At 37.3% G+C, this 20,472-nt stretch overlaps 3 protein-coding genes and 1 pseudogene across 6 annotated transcripts; 1 reads left to right on the top strand and 3 right to left on the bottom strand.

Moving 5' to 3' along the window:
• Positions 1–1,056: 1,056 nt before the first annotated feature.
• On the bottom strand, positions 1,057–8,487 carry LOC147400773 (uncharacterized). Of its 3 annotated transcripts, XM_086441792.1 has the most exons (10): positions 8,220–8,486; positions 7,490–7,536; positions 5,702–6,764; positions 5,409–5,611; positions 5,101–5,189; positions 4,015–4,117; positions 3,831–3,935; positions 1,758–1,869; positions 1,503–1,682; positions 1,057–1,368 (listed from the first exon to the last, which is right to left on the bottom strand). In XM_086441792.1, exons 1-10 carry the CDS (start codon positions 8,413–8,415, stop codon positions 1,220–1,222), a joined length of 2,247 nt encoding a protein of 748 aa, XP_086297918.1. In that variant the 5' UTR covers positions 8,416–8,486; the 3' UTR covers positions 1,057–1,219. The 3 variants fall into 3 exon arrangements, with proteins under 3 accessions (XP_086297918.1, XP_086297917.1, XP_086297916.1); XM_086441791.1 differs by having other exon boundaries at positions 1,542–1,682; positions 5,409–6,764; positions 8,220–8,487; XM_086441790.1 differs by having other exon boundaries at positions 5,409–6,764.
• A 2,964-nt stretch (positions 8,488–11,451) lies between these two features.
• Positions 11,452–15,835, bottom strand: LOC147400772 (uncharacterized; annotated as a pseudogene). Its single transcript, XR_015178249.1, has 4 exons — positions 15,697–15,835; positions 13,001–13,929; positions 11,714–11,833; positions 11,452–11,634 (listed from the first exon to the last, which is right to left on the bottom strand). The product of XR_015178249.1 is annotated as an uncharacterized LOC147400772 (transcript).
• On the top strand, positions 15,656–17,930 carry CHLM (magnesium-protoporphyrin IX methyltransferase). Its single transcript, XM_086441788.1, has 2 exons — positions 15,656–16,340; positions 17,312–17,930. Exons 1-2 carry the CDS (start codon positions 15,762–15,764, stop codon positions 17,717–17,719), a joined length of 987 nt encoding a protein of 328 aa, XP_086297914.1. The 5' UTR covers positions 15,656–15,761; the 3' UTR covers positions 17,720–17,930.
• LOC147400770 (trihelix transcription factor ASR3-like) lies at positions 17,887–20,172 on the bottom strand. The gene is made up of 3 exons (XM_086441789.1): positions 19,340–20,172; positions 19,016–19,057; positions 17,887–18,491 (listed from the first exon to the last, which is right to left on the bottom strand). The coding sequence occupies exons 1-3, from the start codon at positions 19,992–19,994 to the stop codon at positions 18,202–18,204; spliced, it is 987 nt and encodes a 328-aa protein (XP_086297915.1). The 5' UTR covers positions 19,995–20,172; the 3' UTR covers positions 17,887–18,201.
• Positions 20,173–20,472: the final 300 nt, after the last annotated feature.

The raw sequence follows: 20,472 nt of genomic DNA, 5'->3' as shown, positions 1-20,472 counted from the left end.
TTATAAAACAACATAATCAAAAGAAGAAAAAAAGAACCATTGATTCCTCTTGGATTCACTATTTTAGATCAGATTGTAAATGATAATAATAAAAAATCAAAATAAAAAATCTACATTTTTTAAATTTGATTGAGTGTTTAGAATGGATGGTCAATGAGCTCTTAAATTTAAATGAACCATCGTTGTTTTGTACATAACATAGTGTGTTGTCAATCATTGGTTAACGCTAGAGCTACAGGGAACTCGCGTTACAAAAGATCTGCTCCATCATTTATCTATCTCTTTTGAATTAGGCTGCAACTTGGGCTAATCATACCTGATGGGCGACCTAGGGGTCAGGTTTGGCCTCAATTAAGTAGGATTTGGGGAAAAAATTGACCAAACGAAATCAGATTGAGTTCAGACATAGACATCAGATTGCTCGAACTTGAACTTATTATGATTATAATTTAAAAATACTTTTAAATATCTTTTTTTTTTCATTCACTATTCACATTTCAAACTTTAGTTAATCATCATCAAAATAAATAATTATGTACATACCACTTATCCTTTTATAAGTCATCTAATATTAATGAGGAATGAACCAACCCAACATGGATTGGGCTTGAGTTGAGCATTTTATGCCCAAGGTGAGGGTTGGGCGGCACAGATTGATCTCAACCTGACCGAGTTGCAAATGATGGTGGTCCATGGTATCATCACCCAACTTCACCAACCAAGCTAGTTGGCACCTTCCATTCAAAGCTCTCTTGGAATCTCCTCTATTTAAATCATAATTGTCCATTGGGTTAGCTTCCAGGAAAATGGAAACAAGGATGGAATCTCCACAATCCTGATCCTCAATGTTTAAATTATATTGTAGTCATTAAGAAAAGATATAACCATCCAAAAATTGGACTTCTTGCAATCATCGTTCGCATTTCTACCATGTTTACCAAATAAAAGGTACTTCCAGTAGGAAACAACTTCCCAACTCCACAAAAGAAAGACATCCCTCTTATGGGCCAGTACAAATCAACCCCTCTCGATCCAATTGTTCCAAAACAAATAGAATAAGATGGAAAAGATAGCATCTTGCATTGAAGTTGAAAATTCTGCAACTGATAATCGACATACCCTGTTTTTTGTTATTTTATACATGAAGTACAACGATGATAGAACAAAATAAACAGAAGGTGACACCGTGTGCCGCTACAAGAAAGGGTGTGTCAAATTCTCAGTAACGTCGACCACCTGCAGTTGACAAAAGTACTTTCTTCCCTTTTTTTCCTAGCCCATTTGTCTTGGGGACGACTTCCACGCTATCGGCAGATTTCGCTGTGGATATGATATTTGCAAATGACAGTGTAACCGCATTCCTTTGACCTGCAGAAAAATAGAACTGCTCATTACTGCAATTGCCTATAGATCTCAGGACAGTTCTATTAACGGGTTTGGTCATCCAACTCTGCCAATTCAGGTTTTTGTTTTTTTATAGAATGTTAGTACAAGTGCAATACCAACTAAACCAGTAGTATCGCCTCTTTCTTCTGTCTTACTTGAAGCATCACCAGATTCCTCGGCTTTCAATAAAGGAGAATCGTGTGCAGCAGCAAAACCAAGCCGTGTTACATCTGAGAACAGCTTCCTTGCACCCATTACTGGAGGGCTAGTAGATGATGAGGGAGAACTTCCCAAGGCTAGATATGGATGAAAATCGAATCAGATCAGAAGTACAAACTAAAAATATTTCCTCTGAGCAAGAAGAATATTACCTTCAAAATCATCCATGGAGAATGTAGCGTCATTATAAGAACACCCAAAATTAGATGATATAGGCATTGCATGTGTATTAGCAGCTTCAGCCTTGACTCTCTCCGCATGTTCCTAGAATAAGAGTTGGGATAAGAACATAACAAAAATATCCTCAAAAGGGAAAACATTTTCAACAATCAACAAAATGGCCTCCATAAATAAGCTTGTGACGTGAATGATTAATTTAAAAAAAATTGTTTTCAGTCACCTGTGATTCTATTTTTTAATAATTTGTCTCTAGCTTAGCTTTCACCAGAAACAGTGTAGCTTAACCAATAGATTGGACTTCAGGATTAAAGTATATTGTTTACTTTCCAAAATCTTTGTTTCTTGGATTATCATATATGGGTGCATTTACATTAGATTAGTCTGTCCAACTTCAGGCATTGTTAAAATTGCCTTCACTTTCCAAAATCTTTGTTTCTTGGATTATCAAATATGGGTGCATTTACATTTAGATTAGTCTGTGCAACTTCAGGCATTGTTAAAATTGCCTTCAATTTGGATAAATTAGGTTGTCTCACACACATCCTCCTTTTGGAGGATTCCAATGTTAATTTCCAGTAGGTAAGTCAGTCTTTTTTATTAGTAAAACAATCTCCTTAGAAAAGGCGGTCGAGGTGACCAACAGAAAGTACAAATCGACATTGACGCAGAACCTACTCGCTACAAAGAGGCTCCCATATAAAAACAAACTCCTCAAAAGAAAAAGAAAAAAACCCTTTGAAAGCACCATCTACCTTGCACCAATAAAACCACCACCCAAGAATAAACAAAACCAAGTCAAAGTGAGACCTCTCCACCCCAAAAAAATTCTCTTGTTTCTCTCCTTCCACAAAGCCCAACAAATTGCGAAGGGGGGCAAGGCCCAAAACAGGTACATCATGGTTGATAGGTGGACCTTAATGGGGTCCTATGATCTTCAGGGAGGACATGGTGTTCTAAAAAAGTACACTTTTTTATCGAACAAAACATAATGGCCTTCGGTAATTTTGGGGCTGAGAAGTAAATCATTCAACGGATCCCATTTAGGAGTGTCTTGCAGGAAGGCAAGAAATTTAAAAATATGTGGGGATGTGAACATGTCCAGTGGTCCATTTGATCTAGTGGTCATGTCCCCTGCCAAAATTTACTTTAGTACTTGATTAGTGTAAGCATCCTCTTAAGTGCAAGTTGAATGATCTAAAAAAACGTGAGGAATACCCAAAATGACGTGGATTGAGTTGCGATAACAGAGATATGAACACATTTGCAATAACAGAAGACATTTAGCCAAAATTGAATTGGATCGACCAACCCAAATTTTTGAGATACAATTTTGTTGACAACGATCTACCCTATTTGCAACTCACTTTTCCACTTTCATGGCACCCAATATTTAATACACCGATAAATAGAATTCAGTTTCTTGTGTTTATATAGTAACCTCATTTTGTTTTGTGGATTAGTGGACTTCATTTTTCCTAAATAAAAACTCAAGCATTCTATCACTGGTGTCTACAATATGCAGACAGATATGTGCAAGACTCGACCCATATTTGATTACTAGAATATGGACTGCAAAAGCAATCTCTTGAGAGCCCATATGATGCATCCATGCAATTCAAAATCCATCTTCAGGGATAAAAATACTAGACGTTTATCAAAAGCTAAGCACGAGTACCCACTTGGAAGCCATACATGGAGGAGAACAGTAATACACACACACCCCCCACGTAATACACATGCTCACACCCCCCAAGGTCCCACCCCAAACACACCCACAAAACAACAAAAAATAAAAGAAAGAACAAATAGGAAGAACACAACAGAAACACAAGTTTAAGCAAGTATCCAAACAACCTTACCAAGAACCCATACCCACACGTGAGCAAGAACTTAAAATAGGAATGCAATTATGTTGAAAGAACCACGCAAGAAAAATAAAATGGGCTGCAAAAACCATGAAAGAAAACTAACATGGTCCACACAACCAGAACAGTAATTGGGAGCAAAAGCCATGTGACCTGAAACAAGAGTAAAGGGATTGATACCTTCTTTGCAAGCCGCTTCCGCTGATTTTCTCGCTTCTTAATTTCATCCATAAATGGTGCCAGTGCATCGGGAGGCACCATCTCACTCAGATCTATTTCACAAAGCTGCAATCGTTTGGCATATATCATGAGAAATAGGAACCTTGGCACATAAAAGACTTACTAGTAAGGAACAACTAGGTACCTTAAATGTTGTTGTTAAGGAGAAATGACTTAGATAGCGATAGCGTCTCCTCATGGCTTCCGACTGAGTCACTGTCTCCAGCTGTAAAATAGCTCCACTAATTCTGCAATTAATTGATTCTAGTTAGCATGGTTTACTTCGGTAGTCAATCAGAAGAAACAGCTTCCAACATAAATACACATATTTGAATATTTTCACTGTAATGCTACCCCGCTTCACATAAATTTAGATATCCTTGCAATTTATTGAGTCATTTTTTTCAATTTTTTTTTTAATACTTTTTTTTTGTTTTGCTAAGTATTAAAAAAAAAAAAAAATCATCATCAAATTATTTATTTAAAATAAATTATAGAAGTCATGAACCAACCCAAAATGACAAAGTATCAAACCTTAAAAGAATCTAGAGGATAAATACGCATTCTACTTGGCTTGTTCCCATTCTCCGCACAAACTATTGAGCTTAAAACATGACCAGGAATGCATATCTAAACTAAGTGTACTTTTCCTAAAATCTACCAACTTCTTACATATGAGTATTTGAGTGCTACACAATCTACTAGTTTTCTATCTAGGATGCTTCTTTGGGTTTCGCAAATGGGGGTCCTGCATTTAGTCAGCATTCCAGACCATGTAATGTATTTCTCAAATGTGCAGAATCAGACACATCATACCTACGCCAGACACATGCACATGTCCTTATTACATAGGCTATAATTAACCTTTATCCTACAATAACTATACTAATTTATGAGGTGCTGAGCATCACTGAAGCTATCCAAGTTCATTGCCAGTTTCTTTGTGTGATATATATTACAGGAAAGAGTGATTCACACAAAACTTTCCATATTGAGACTTGAAGAAGGAAAGGTTGAAACACCATAGAATAAGATAATTAACACAAATATATAGAGAAATAAGGTGATACTTGAGATACAGCATAGATTTGAAATCATTATTAAGATCTAATCATGTAAGGGGCAGCATCAGAAAAGAGGTGAAAGCTTCTTTCTTTAGCAGGACTCAGGAAATAATCATTATCTACATCTTGGTAGAATATTCAAATTTCTATTTTTTTTTCTCCCGCACCTTGGAGGAAGTAAATTGTACGTCCCATAATAGTGTAGAAGACACTTCATGTTTAATGGATGAAGAATGAAGTGCTGACCATCAACTGCCTGCAACAACCACAACAGTGGAACATAAGCAACTGTATTGAGTCCAAAATTCTTTAAATAACATGAAGAAATTGGGAAAAAACCCTATGACATAGACTTGCAGATTTTTAATAAAAAAAATGGTAAATTACAACACAAACTTGGTACTACAAAAAATATGACAGCAACAGCTTTGAAATGACTAAAAAAACCATGAATTGCAATGTCACTCTTAAGCACCTGGTAGAAAGTGTATGAATCCTTCTCCTTGATGTCCCTGGAACCATTTGAATGTCCTTGCAAACATTTGTTCTCATCACATGAAGAAGGCACTCCTGCACCTTCAAATCCATCGATCATACCAGCACCTTGAACCATACAGTCATCTTCATCCATTCTTTCTGGAGTTGAACTTTCTGACACCTTTGATTCATCATTGCGACCTACAGACGGTGTTGCATGTGCAATACCACATATTTCAGAATCATCCACATCATTTACATTTGAAAGGAGAGCACGAGATTCGGGCTTACTAGGGTATGTACACTCCTTGATCTTAGAGTAAGGAAAAGCAGGATTTCTTAATGGTGGACTGCAACTAAGAGCCTGAAGCTCAGTCCAACACTTCTTCCTCTCCTCTAGCTGTTCAAGTGCTGCATAAACATATGGAAGCTGCTGTAAATCATCAACAAGGCCTGATTCTGCCCTAGCTAACCAACCACTTAGCTCCGAGTTTGCTTCTCTGACCGATAGCTCCACGTCAGATGTCAAACTGAATTTAGAAAAGGAATCGCAGAGGTCGACACTACCACATGTCATAGCATCAATTCCTTGTTGATTTTTCTGAGAAGGAATTAATGAATCTTTTGGTCGAGTTAGAAGAGTGAACTCTATGTGATCACCAACATGGTAGTGCTTGACATTTTCGATATAGATTGTGTACAAATCCTTGGAACATATCATCATAAAACATAGAGGACATTTTTTCCAACAGTCACCTTTATGGTCCTCTTCACCCATTAACAAATACCGAAGAATACAAGGGAAACAAAATATATGACCGCATGAGGTTATTTGCGGGCATAGAGGACTTTCCAAACAAACCGGACACTGCACGGGAAACGGGGTGGAGTACCTTACACAAATAACATTTTCCCATTGAAGCATTTTATCTGGGTCCATTAACTCAACTGCATATTTTCCAGAATCTAGCACAACAAATTTGTAGTTTGCCTGAAGAAATAAGTCTTTATTGTAAGGCTTTATCTTTTGTTGCCTTCTTGGAGGAGGAACCCTTGGTCGAGCACGAGAAATAGTATCATAATGAAAATTTAATAAGTGATTAGCATTCATCATCTGGTTTTTCCTCACAGCTGAATGTGCAGCACCACCATGGAAACTGGTAGACCCAGAAGCAGGTTGATTGTATGGAGAACTGAAAGCTCCGGACCGTTCTATACTGGGTTGAATGGATCCCTGATCATATCTGAATTGAGAAGATATCCCCCCTCGACCAACCGACTGACTCTGAGAAGAGGTACCATGATTTTGGCGATTCAAGCTTTTCCTACCTTCGGGTGTTCTTAACGCGGTCACCTGGAGGACATAAAAAACAATCATTAGGTCAAATACAATTATCACAAGGGAAGAGGAGCAAACAAGATGGTATGAAAGCATGTGAAGGAGTCCCTAAAGTATATCATTGCTCATCAAACACAGTAATAACGGTAACCAAAGCATGCAATCCGAAGATGACACTAAAGAATGAACTGCATGTTTTCCAACCAACTAATTCCAAAAGAATGATCTGTTGGAGAGGGGGAGAACTATGAATATAAGAGGGTCACATGGCATAAGTGGGGTGTGACACACCTGAGAGTGGAGGAAAATATACACTCAACACTCCCCTAGTCCCTCACCCATATGGGTGGAAAGAATCAAACCCGTGACCTATATCAACCTAGCGCTCTGATACCATGTTAACCAACCAACTACTCTAAAAGACCGATCTGTTGGAGAGGGGAACTATGAACATAAGAAGGTCACGGGGCTTAAGTAGGGTATGACACAGCTGAGAGTGGAGGAAAATATACACTCAACACTGCATGAAGATGAAGGAAGAACCCAATTTCTCTTTTCAATAATAGGATCTCATGCAATACCCAAAATCAACACAGACAACATAAATTAAGAATGTTTTACGCTAACCAACACTACTAAGTCTAACACTAAATGCACAATTATAAGGGTTTAAAAAGCTTAGATTTTTACCAGCTTGAATAGTGAAGTGAAAGCATATAGAGTTTTAAAAAAAAAATTACCTCCTTGGAAGATCCACCAGAATCAGCTGCTGTTTGGTCCATTGAACCTGCAAAAAATAATTGCATAAAAAATCTTAAATTGTTCAGTCTCAGCGCCAAAGAGAAAATTAAAAACCAATACTCAAATAACACATCCAAGGTGAAGCTAACCAAAATCATCCACTTCTCTTATTTGATTCAAATACTTCCTAATTATGCATATATTCTACATATGCTTAGCATTTGATCCTACCACCTCTATTTTTACCCATTATGCATATAATCTTAAAATATACTTACTTCTACAAGAAAAGATGCCAATACCTCAGAAAAATTACCCCAAATCTCGTAATTTCAAGTCGAAATTCAAGGCTTTATCATCGAAACCAATAAACAAACCTGGTGCGTGTATGGAGAGGGGACTGGACGTGCCCCCGAGAATTAGTCGGGTGCTCTAAGAGGCCCCAAAAAATAAAAAACTAGACTTCAGGTAGAACACAAAGTCTTAAACTGAACCAGGGACCGAGAAGTCGCAAATCATAAAGAAAGTTAGGATAATTGTCAGAATTTTCACCTTTTTACTCGAAAAACGAAACCCCCAGAAAAAAAAAAAAAAAAAAAATCTCAACTTCAAATAAAAGATCTATGGTTTCTTCCCCAAAATAAACAAAGAATCAGAATTCAAGAAACAGATAAATACTAAATCCAAGAAACAAAAGGGGAAACCCTAGAAATTCAAAAAGAATATTACCAGAATTCCCGATTGGGAGATTGCCGACATGTACAGAGCCGGGGATCTGAACCGATCCAATTGTCTGAGTGTTGGAAATCGAAGATCCGAGAAGTTCTGAGGGTTGAAAGAATCCATGATTGAAGCTAGGGTTTTGAGATAGAGCTCGAGACGAAGACTGTGTGGATCTTTGAGCGTCTGTAGGCGAGATGGACATGAAAGTATGCGAAGAATTGGGAGAGTTTCGTTTCAGCCTCAGCTGGTAATGGAGAAGAAAAAAGTACTTTGAAGCGAATCCGGCGTATTTTATACGGCATTTTCCTAGGGATATTCCATTTTTTTAATTACATTATATGAAATGACGAAATTACCCACATATTTTCTAAGCGAAGGCTGGGCCACATGGCATAATACGTAATTATGTGAAGTGCGTATGGGCATTTTCTTAGCAGTCTTTCGATGCTTGGGTTAACTGACACGTATGCATTACACATGTCGTGGACTCTTTGCTAGAGCTTACAGGATGCAACAAGTTTCACCCAGCTTTGCGAGTTATGTCCCACGTGGCACTCATGGACCCATTGCTCACGGATGTTTTGCCTAACTTTCGGGGTGTGGGATTCACAAACTCTTCCCCAAGAATTAACGTTTTTTTATTTATTTTTAAATCATGATAATCGGAATTACCCACATGGCATACTCAATCGTCACCCCTGATGAGATAGGTTTAAAAATCGTAAATATGTTCTTCTCAGGAAATAGAACTACAATTCCCCATAAAAAAAAGTGCAATTTTATATCTTGAGAAGAACATATATACGATTCTCGAACCTGTTGCGTCAGGGTGACAATTGAGTATGTCACATGGGTAAGATTATCACGACTTTTTTTTCTTCTTCTTCTTCTTCTTTTAAAGATACAAATCTCTCAATTATTTTTTTAAATTTTAAATTTTCAATTTGTATGGAGCTTTTTCAAATTGTATATGTTATAGTGATGAAACAAACCCTCAAATCAAATGTACGACCAAATCTTCAAAATTATGGATGTATCATTCTTTGTTTGTTATTCTTTTTTCACACAAATCAATTAAATAAATTGAAAATTACATCTTAGGGTATATTGTTTTCTCTATCACAACTCATTGGAGTGAATTGCAATCCCTATTAATGTTTTGGGCATGTTAAAAGATATAACAACTAATATATTTTATTACATGAAAATTTCATGACGGTAAGGGAGCATTAAAAGAGGAAAAGGTTTACTAATTCAACTATCAGGTTATTATCCAAAAGAAAATGGATAATTTAGAAAGAAGTCACTCCTACACATTTCATTAAATGGTGTTTTTTATTTTCATAAATGTAACCCAAAAATTCAAAAATGATGAAATTGTGCAATCTAGTCACCAAAGTCTCGAGGATATAAGTCTAAACACATTCATCTTAATACAATCGGATCATTTTGGTCAAAAATCAAGAAAATTGCAATGCAATCTTCCAAATCACCCTTTAAGTTAGATTACAAATAAATCCTTCAAATACATTTGCACTTGCACATGCCACCTTTTATTCAATATTAATGATGATTAATCTTAAACTATAATAACTTGAATCGTTATTTTTTGACTCTCTTTTGTCATATGGTCGTTGTACGCTCCTTGGTCTAGCAATTACAAAACCATAAATATTCGGCTCAGTCACACCAAGACTGTCGAGAGCATTACGAAAATGCTCGCTGAAGAGGGTTCTCACAAAGGCGTAACTGTTTGCGACGCTGGCTGTGGAACTGGGTGTCTAACGATTCCACTCGCGAGTCAAGGGGCAGTTGTCTCGGCTAGCGATATCTCCGCTGCAATGGCTGCAGAGGCTGAGAAAAAGGTAATTAATGGTCATTTTAACGGATTCAACTGTAGGCGTTAAGTCAGTGGAGGTGACCAACCGAAATTACAAATCGACATTGACTCAGAACCTACTCACTACAAAGAGGCTCCCATATAAAAACAAACTCCTCAAAAGAAAAAGAAATAAAACCCTTTGAAAGCACCATCTAACTTGCACCAATAAAACCACCACCCAAGAATAAACAAAACCAAGTCAAAGTGAGACCTCTCCACCCCGAAAAAATTATCTTGTTTCTCTCCTTCCACCAAGCCCAACAATTTGTGAAGGGGGGGCAAGGCCCAAAACAGGTACATCATGGTTGACAGGTGGACCTTATTGGGGTCCTATGTTCTTCAGGGAGGACATGGTGTTCTAGAAAAGTACACTTTTTTATAGAACAAAACATAATGGCCTTTGGTAATTTTCGGTCAACGGATCCCATTTAGGCGTGTCTTGCAGGAAGGCAAGAAATTTAAAAATATGTGGAGATGTGAACATGTCCAGTGGTCCATTTGATCTAGTGGTCATGTCCCCTGCCAAAATTTACTATAGTACCTGATTAGTGTAAGCATCCTCTAACGTGCAAGTTGAATGATCTAAAAAAACGTGAGGAATACCCAAAATAACGTGGATTGAGTTGTGACAACAGATATATGAACACATTTGCAATAACAGAAGACATTTAGCCAAAATTGAATTGGATCAACCAACCCAAATTTTTGAGATACAATTTTGTTGATGACGATCTACCCTATTTGCAACTCACTTTTCCACTTTCATGGCACCCAATATTTAGTACGCCGATAAATAGAATTCAGTTTTCATGTGTTTATATAGTAACCTCATTTTGTTTTGTGGATTAGTGAACTTCATTTTTCCTAAATAAAAACTCAAGCATTCTATCACTGCTGTCTACAATATGCAGATAGATATGTGCAAGACTCGACCCATATTTGATTACTAGAATATGGACTGCAAAAGCAATCTCTTGAGACCCCATATGATGCATCCATGCAATTCAAAATCCATCTTCGGGGGAAAAAAATACTAGACGTTAATCAAAAGCCAAGCACGAGTACCCACTTGGAAGCCATACATGGAGGAGAACAGTAATACACACACACACCCCACGTAATGCACACGCTCACACCCCCCATGGTCCCACCCCAAACACACCCACAAAAGAGCAAAAAATAAAAGAAAGAACAAATAGGAAGAACACAACAGAAACACAAGTTTAAGCAAGTATCCAAACAACCTTACCAAGAACCCAAACCCACACGTGAGCAAGAACTTAAAATAGGAATGCAATTATGTTGAAAGAACCATGCAAGAAAAATAAAATGGGTTGCAAAAACCATGAAAGAAAACTAACATGGTCCACACAACCAGAAAGTAATTGGGAGCAAAAGCCATGTGACCTGAAACAAGAGCAAAGGGATTGATACCTTCTTTGCAAGCTGCTTCCGCTGATTTTCTCACTTCTTAATTTCATCCATAAATGGTGCCAGTGCATCGGGAGGCACCATCTCACTCAGATCTATTTCACAAAGCTGCAATCGTTTGGCATATATCATGAGAAATAGGAAGCTTAGCACTTAAAAGAGTTACTAGTAACGAACAGCTAGGTACCTTAAATGTTGTTGTTAAGGAGAAATGACTTAGATAGCCATAGCGTCTCCTCATGGCTTCCAACTGAGTCACTGTCTCCAGCTGTAAAATAGCTCCACTAATGCTGCAATTAATTTGATTCTAGTTAGCATGGTTTACTTCGGTAGTCAATCAGAAGAAACTGCTGCAGAATCAGGGATTTCCATCATAAATACACATATTTGAATATTTTCACTGTAATGCTACCCCACTTCACATAAATGTAGATATCCTAGCAATTTATTGAGTCATTTTTTTCATTTTTTTTTTCTTTTGCTAAGTATTTAAAAAAAAATCATCATCAAACTATTTATTTAAAATAAATTATAGAAGTCATGAACCAACCCAAAATGACAAAGTATCAAACCTTAAAAGAATCTAGAGGATAAATATGCATTCTACTTGGCTTGTTCCCATTCTCCGCACAAATTATTGAGCTTCAAACATAACCAGGAATGCATTTCTAAACTAAGTATACTTTCCCTAAAATCTACCAACTTCTTACAAATGAGTATTTGAGTGCTACACAATCTACTAGTTTTCTATCTAGGATGCTTCTTTGGGTTTCGCAAATGGGGGTCTTGCATTTAGTCAGCATTCCAGACCATGTAATGTATTTCTCAAATGTGCAGAATCAGACACTTCATACCTATGCCAGACACATGCACATGTCCTTATTACATAGGCTATAATTAATCTTTATCCTACAATAAGTATACTAAGTTATGAGGTGCTGAGCATCACTGAAGCTGTCCAAGTTCATTGCCAGTTTCTTTGTGTGATATATATTACAGGAAAGAGTGATTCACACAAAACTTTCCATATTGAGACTTGAAGAAGGAAAGGTTGAAACACCATAGAATAAGATAATTAACACAAATATATAGAGAAATAAGGCGATACTTGAGATACAGCATAGATTTAAATCATTATTAAAATCTAATCATGTAACAGGCAGCATCAGGAAAGAGGTGAAAGCTTTTCTTTAGCAGGACTCAGGAAATAATCATTATCTACATCTTGGTAGAATATTCAAAAAAAAAAAAAATTCTCCTGCAACAACCACAACAGTGGAACATAAGGAAATGTAATGAGTCCAAAATTCTTTAAATAACATGAAGAAATTGGGAAAAAACCCTATGACATAGACTTGCAGATTTTAAAAAAAAATGGTAAATTACAACACAAACTTGATACTACAAAAATTATGACAGCAACAGCTTTGAAATGACTAAAAATCCCATGAATTGCAATGTCACTCTTAAGCACCTGGTAGAAAGTGTATGAATCCTTCTCCTTGATGTCCCTGGAACCATTTGAATGTCCTTGCAAACATTTGTTCTCATCACATGAAGAAGGCACACCTGCACCTTCAAATCCATCGATCATACCAGCACCTTGAACCATACAGTCATCTTCATCCATTCTTTCTGGAGTTGAACTTTCTGACACCTTTGATTCATCATTGCGACCTACAGACGGTGTTGCATGTGCAATACCACATATTTCAGAATCAGCCACATCATTTACATTTGAAAGGAGAGCACGAGATTCGGGCTTACTAGGGTATGTACACCCCTTGATCTTAGAGTAAGGAAAAGCAGGATTTCTTAATGGTGGACTGCAACTAAGAGCCCAAAGCTCAGTCCAACACTTCTTCCTCTCCTCTAGCGCTTCAAGTGCTGCATGAACATATGGAAGCTGCTGTAAATCATCAACAAGGCCTGATTCTTCCCTAGCTAACCAACCACTTAGCTCCGAGTTTACTTTTCTAACCGATAGCTCCACGTCAGATGTCTAACTGAATTTAGAAAAGGAATCGCAGAGGTCAACACTACCACATGTCATAGCATCAATTCCTTGTCGATTTTTCTGAGAAGGAATTAATGAATCTCTTGGTCGAGTTAGAAGCGTGAACTCTATGTGATCACCAACATGGTAGTGCTTGACATTTTCGATATAGATTGTGTACAAATCCTTGGAAGATATCATCATAAAACATAGAGGACATTTTTTCCAACAGTCACCTTTATGGTCCTCTTCACCCATTACAGGATGCTACAAGTTTCACCCAGCTTTACGAGTTAAGTCCCACGTGGCACTCATGGACCCATTGTTCACGGATGTTTTGCCTATAATAACTTGAATCGTTATTTTCTGACTCTCTTTGGTCATATGGTCGTTGTACGCTCCTTGGTCTAGCAATTACAAAACCATAAAAAATTTCCTGCGTATCTAACAACTCTTGAGGGAAAAAAAAAATGAGAGAAATATTATAAAACTCAATACAGCGCTTAAGGCTCTGAACAAGAGCCTTCCACACTCACCCAACGATAGAGTTGAGTCACAAGTCCTAACAAAAATTTGTGGGGTTCCGACTTAATTATGAAAAAATTATGCTAGATGAATCACCATCTTCATCATGAAAGTATCATCCCAAAGGATTTGGGGTTGGCTAAATGAATCTTATTTCTTTATTCCACTATGCCCAAAGACTTGTTTGGCCCCATAGCTCAATTGGATGAAATAATGAAATGCAAATTCCTAGCCATGGGTTCAAGACTAGCTTACCCAACAAGGAGAAATAAGATCTTGTTTGTAATTTTAGTTCGACTATATGTGCCAGTGTTGGTTATGATAGGGAAAGCTAAGTGATCAATGTTGAGATATTAGTTGTAGTTGGGTTCTTTATCGTCAGTTCATAAGTGACTAGCAACATATTAGTATGGCTTTGAACATAATGAACTTTTATTTATTTTTACTTATCAAAAAAAAATTTATACTTATAAAAAAAAATGAACTTTTATTTATTTTTAATTATCTGTTTAAATTTACTTTCATAATTGGAGAATTGTGATGTTTTAGTAGGAGAGTGAGGAATCAAATTACCAACATTGGGCAAAAGCAATGAGAAACGAAGGAAACTAAACAAAAATAAAAATGATCTATCCAAAAAAATATTATTTCCATTCCATATGTTTGGAAGTTTGCAAACTTTCATACAATCACGAATAGAGCAAAAATACTACATGAACCAACAATTAGGCTCGACAAGTTCATTGTTTATGGGCATAGAGCAACTCATGGCACTTTGAAGTAATTTTATAAAAGTGTGACAATTGCTTTTCTTTGAATTAATTAGATTTCAGCCACTTACTAGTACTCATCATAAATGCTTCATCTACTTAGTGCGGCATTTTATTCCAAATATCCTTTATTGTGATATATTTAACTATATATTTACACTATTTTTCTTGATTGTCTATATAATAAAATACAATAGTAGGGGCCCACTATTGTTACAGTTATCTCAGCTACAGTTTTGTGAAGGACAAACATTCCTTCAAGTTACAGTACCCCCTACTTTATTGATTCACTCCCTACAATTTTATTATCTTTTCTCTCTTCCTCATCCAACACTCTTCCCTTTTTCAACAATACTTATCTAATTTAACTATCTTCTTTTAATTCTTCAATCCCAAAGTTTTTATTTTATTTTATACATTTCCAATTTTATTAATTTTTCCTCTTTTACCCCCTTAACCTCCCAAAGAGGATGCTTGTGTTGTAGGCACAGACGAACTCTAGTAAGATTATAGGGCAACTAAATTATGCCTTGAATTTGGGAATAGATTTATCCCTCTTAGTATAATTAGTTGAAACCAGGTACGTACGTGCCGGATACACCATAGATTTGAAAACATTTCTAGCATGGTTTAAGGAGAGGAGAATCCCTAGAAAAGTAATTGTACATCCATAGAAAAAGATCAAATATGAAACAACAACAATAACAAATATGTTATTTCAAGGACTAAAGTATTCCTACTCAACCCAACAGTCTTATCCTGGACTGAGATAGTAAAATCATACATCCAAACATTCCCGTACGTATAATAACCAACAAAGTGGAGTTGGGAGTTGGGACCCACTAGTGCAATGGAGAGAAAAAGATAGATAGCTCGCACCTTATCTTGTTCCTAGATAACATAACCGATTCGAGTGACTCAGTGTCGCTTCGTCGCCTGAGAAAATGGCGTTCTCCGTTGCCTCATCTTCCCCTCTTTGTTTCCACAACAACCCTAACCCTAACCCTAACCCTAATCGTTCTTCTACTACACATACCAAATTGAGAGCCAAAACCCTAAAAGCCCTTCCACCTCTCTCCACCGCCACAGACATCTCAGCTATCGCTGCACCTTTCGATGGCACAACCCTAGCCGTTGTTGGAGGTGGATCGATAGCGGCTTTAGCAGCTGTTATCTCCCTAGCTGATCCTGAGAAGCGGCGTCAGCTTCAAGCCGAAGAGGTCGGCGGCGGAGACAAGGAGGTTGTGAAGGAGTATTTCAACAATTCTGGGTTTCAAAGGTGGAAGAAAATCTACGGAGAGACAGACGATGTGAACAAGGTTCAGCTCGATATTCGGCTCGGTCACTCCAAGACTGTCGAGAGCGTGATGAAAATGCTCGCTGAAGAGGGTTCTCTCGAAGGCGTTACTGTCTGCGACGCTGGCTGTGGAACTGGGTGTCTAACGATTCCACTCGCGAGTCAAGGGGCAGTTGTCTCGGCTAGCGATATCTCCGCTGCAATGGTCGCAGAGGCTGAGAAAAAGGTAATTAACCGGTATTTTAACGGATTTAACTGTAGCGTTAACTTAGTGGAGGAACCAACTCAATAATTTTAGTTTTAAGTATGATAAACTAACATCATACGACACGACTTGATGCTTGTCCTTGAGATACGTGGGGAAGCATCTATGGTTCCGTGCACACCACACGTCAGCGCAGTGTTGAACGCCGTCTTGTTGGATGTCAGTGTAGAACGGCTCAGTAAGTTTTAACACAATGTCCGTTATTAACGATCGTAAGCATGGTTATACGAACCGAATATGAGAGATTTTTTTGCTCACAAAAAAGTTAATTTGGGGTTTTATAAAAACGCGAATGATCAATGCACGAAGCCTAATGAGAGTAGTTTGTAAGATTTTATGAAATCCAGATTGAATTTTTTGTGAGTAAATTTTTTTTTTTTTTTTTTTTCGAATTTTAGAAAGATTCACAATTGTAGAATAGTTAAACCACTTGTTCTATGATTCTTAAGAAACAGCTCATTGTTTAATATAGGAATGTCAGCTTGTTGAGCATATCGATCGAGACTCTCCAGCATTTTATCATGGGTCATGATCCAAAATTGCCACCAACTTGATACAAATGTGTATTATGGATTCATACATAATCGAATGGAGGAATAAAATTCATCCATTTGACCCCAAAAATTTGGCAGAAGGTTTTGATTATGATGATGACAGAAATCTACAATTTTCACAAGAAAAAGTTGATAATCATATGGTTAGGATTCCAATCAGAAAATACTTGAATCAAGAAAAATGCCTTTAGAAAGAATTGAACGGGAACTGAATTCAATGGTTGTTAATATTCTATTAAAAAGGAAGTTTTTGGATTCGACAAAAAAAGCAAATTTGGATCGGTGTAGGTGCTAACCAACAATGTAGGTCATGGCTAATGTTATTCATAATGTTGATGTATATCTCCCCATTTTTAATTCGTTACAACAACTTTGCAGGCAAGAGAAGAGCTTGTGCAAGGTGACAACAAAGAATCACCAACAATAGTGATGCCAAAGTTCGAGGTGAAGGATTTAGAAAGCTTGGACGGGAAGTATGACACAGTGATTTGCCTAGACGTCTTAATACATTACCCACAGAACAAGGCAGATGGGATGATTGCCCACTTGGCATCATTGGCGGATAAGCGGTTAATACTGAGCTTTGCACCCAAGACATTCTATTATGATCTATTGAAAAGGGTTGGGGAGTTGTTCCCGGGACCCTCAAAGGCGACAAGGGCTTACCTCCACGCAGAAGAAGATATAGAGAGGGCATTACAAAAGGTGGGGTGGAGAATAAGGAAGAGAGGCTTCACAACAACACAATTCTACTTCGCAAAGCTTGTTGAGGCCGTCCCTGCCTAGACAAAGAGAGAGAGTTGAGTTGATCTTTCCCTGTTTTTGTTCCTCTTCTAGAGGAAATTGTAACATTTGCATTACTGTTTTTTTTTTAAGTTCTAATCTTCTTCATTGTATGTTATATTGTAATTTGTCTTCTTTAAGTTGTATCCCCTGTTTTAGATTTAAAAGGATACCAAATAAGTTATTAATTTATTAGAATCAATCAATTATACAATCTATAGAAACTACATGACTCAATATCTATCCAAATATAGATAACAAACAACACCCAATGATCTAAAACCCTCTTCTACTTCCTATGATTATTGCTCTCTAATGCTGCAAGTCCAAAAAGGATATTAAAAAAAAAAAAGAAAAAAGATGAGAGGATTTGTAAATAGAAGGGAACCGAAATGCTGGGATGAGATCAAAACCGCTACGATCTAAGCATTGCAGAATATATCTTTCTCTTGGTAAATTGTACGTTGAATTCGAATGGGGTGTTGCTATAACTTATCAGCAATTCTTCCAAGGGCGTCCACAAATTTGCCAAGAACAGCAACTATGTTGTTGGTGTAATCTTTCCGTTGATCTCTATCCAATTGACAATTTACGTTTTGAGCTTCAAGTTGGGCTGTCACCATTCTACCATTCCTTTCCAGAACTTTGATTAACTGGTCTTGCATACTGATATCCCCATCTTCGCCTGACGGCGATGATCGTCTCCGCTTTCTTCCCTCTTGGGACGTGGATCCTTTCTCATTATTTGAAACTTGTTGCTTTTGGTTCGCCATACCTGTAAAAGCAAATCAAAGAAATATGAGTTTCTCAAAATGTTTCAAACCCTTCACCTTGCACGAAGCAAAAACAAAACAAACAAAAAAATAATAATAATTGATTTATTTCTTTGTAATAGCCATCAAAGTCTCTCTGGTAAGCACAACATCTGATGCTCTAAAACAGGGATTCAAATTGGATTGCTTATGACATCAACATCTCTACCAAAATAAATGAGATTTTCACATAATTCCACTCCACATAATCTTTTCGGATGGATGAGCTGAAGTCGAATCCACGATCTCTTAAGTTGCATTGCAATATATAAGCAAAACTGAGTTATGGATCCAAGCCTCTTTGTACAATAGTCATTGTGGAATCCAAATTCACAAGATTACTCGATTTGATTTGATCTATTAATTCTTAACTTGATTTGATTTCATATTTGATTTGATCTATTAATTCTTGAAACAAACATAAAATCTCTAAGCCATCACAGAAATGAAGAATTGATTATTACAATTCAAGCTAGATCCACATTACCTTGATCTAAATAACCTTCACAAATTGGTTGGTGTTGCTTCTCTGTAATCAAATGCAACCAAAAAAATAACAATTAAGAAATAAATTAAAAAAACATTAAAAAAATTTGGAATGAAAAATAGAAGCCCCATTAAAGCCCACAAACCCTTGAAAATAACAGAAATCCCCTGAACAATTTACTTTGAATAATTTTAAATAAATTAATCGATATTATGTGATTTTATTTTTGCTACAAATATAATTTTTAAAGATTTTCCGGAAAAAACAATTCAAATAACAAAAAAAAAATCAAAAATCTCTTTAAAAAAAAAAAAACAGAAATACCAGAAATTGGTAACGGAGCCTTGTTTTCAAAATCTGAAAACAACCCATCGTCCGCTGCAGCAGTTCGAGCACTATCGAACACCAACTCATCTTCCGCCACTACTGTTGCTGCATCTCCCTCTCCGTTATCCTTCGTACTCGCCGTTACCGTTACTGTTAACGGCTCCGTCTCTGCTACTGTCCCTCCATCTAAGATTTCATAAACCTCTCTATCAAAGAAACCAGGCAATTTCCTCTCTCTCCTCAAATCATTCCTCATGACCCAGAAAGATTCGGCTTCTCCGCTTTTCTGCGATTCCCATTCTTTGATTTTCTTGAAATCTCCTGCGAGATTGCTCCATCGTTTCCGACACTGAACCGGTCCACGGTTCACTCCGTGTCGTTTACAGTATGAGGACACCGAAGTCCATTTTGGTTCGATCTGGTTCGAACCAAAAGCCAAACCGACGGTTCTGCCCCTACGAACCCGGTTCTCTGCAACTTTCTTCCCTTGTATAAGAACTAGTATCTCTTGTCTCGTCCAACGAGGGAGTCTTGGTGCTCTGTTTCCGTCGTCGATGGCGTCAACGGACGTTTGCCTACTACTAGAGGGAGTAACGGCGTTTGAGTTTCCGTCTTTGAGGGCAGGTGCGAGTCTAAACTGCTCGAGCGCCATAAACAAAGAGAGGGTGGTGAGGGTTTTGGAAGCACGTGACTTAACGGAGGACGGAGTAACGGGGTTTAGTGTGAGGTCCGTTTAGGAGAAAGGGTTACATCCCCAAAAGGAGAGAGAAGAGAGCCTAATCTCTAATGGTTTTTCTCCTTTTTAGTGACTAATTGAGTCTTATATTGGATGCTTTTGCATTTAAGTCTCACTATAAAAGGTTAAAAAGACATCACTTTCTTGATAAGGCACCTCCACCCTCCCCCACAAAGGACTTGCCCTAATATTTCATTTGATGTAAAGGATAATTTATATGTACCCCTCTAAATTTTAATAAATATTAGATATACCCCTTCATCTTATAGACTAATAAAAAATTATCTAAAGGCCCTTGAAAAAAGATCAAGGAAGAGGATCTAGATTTGAAGTTGATCTCAAACCAGACGAAACAAAAGGAAGGGAACCACTCGTGAGCAACCATGGGATGGAT

This window comes from Akebia trifoliata, chromosome 5 (genome assembly GCF_017979445.1).
Source record: "Akebia trifoliata isolate Shusen 1 chromosome 5, ASM1797944v1, whole genome shotgun sequence".
Lineage (NCBI taxonomy): Eukaryota > Viridiplantae > Streptophyta > Magnoliopsida > Ranunculales > Lardizabalaceae > Akebia > Akebia trifoliata.
The sequence above is the reverse complement of the archived record's forward strand: the minus strand, read 5'-3'. Positions and strand labels throughout refer to the sequence as shown.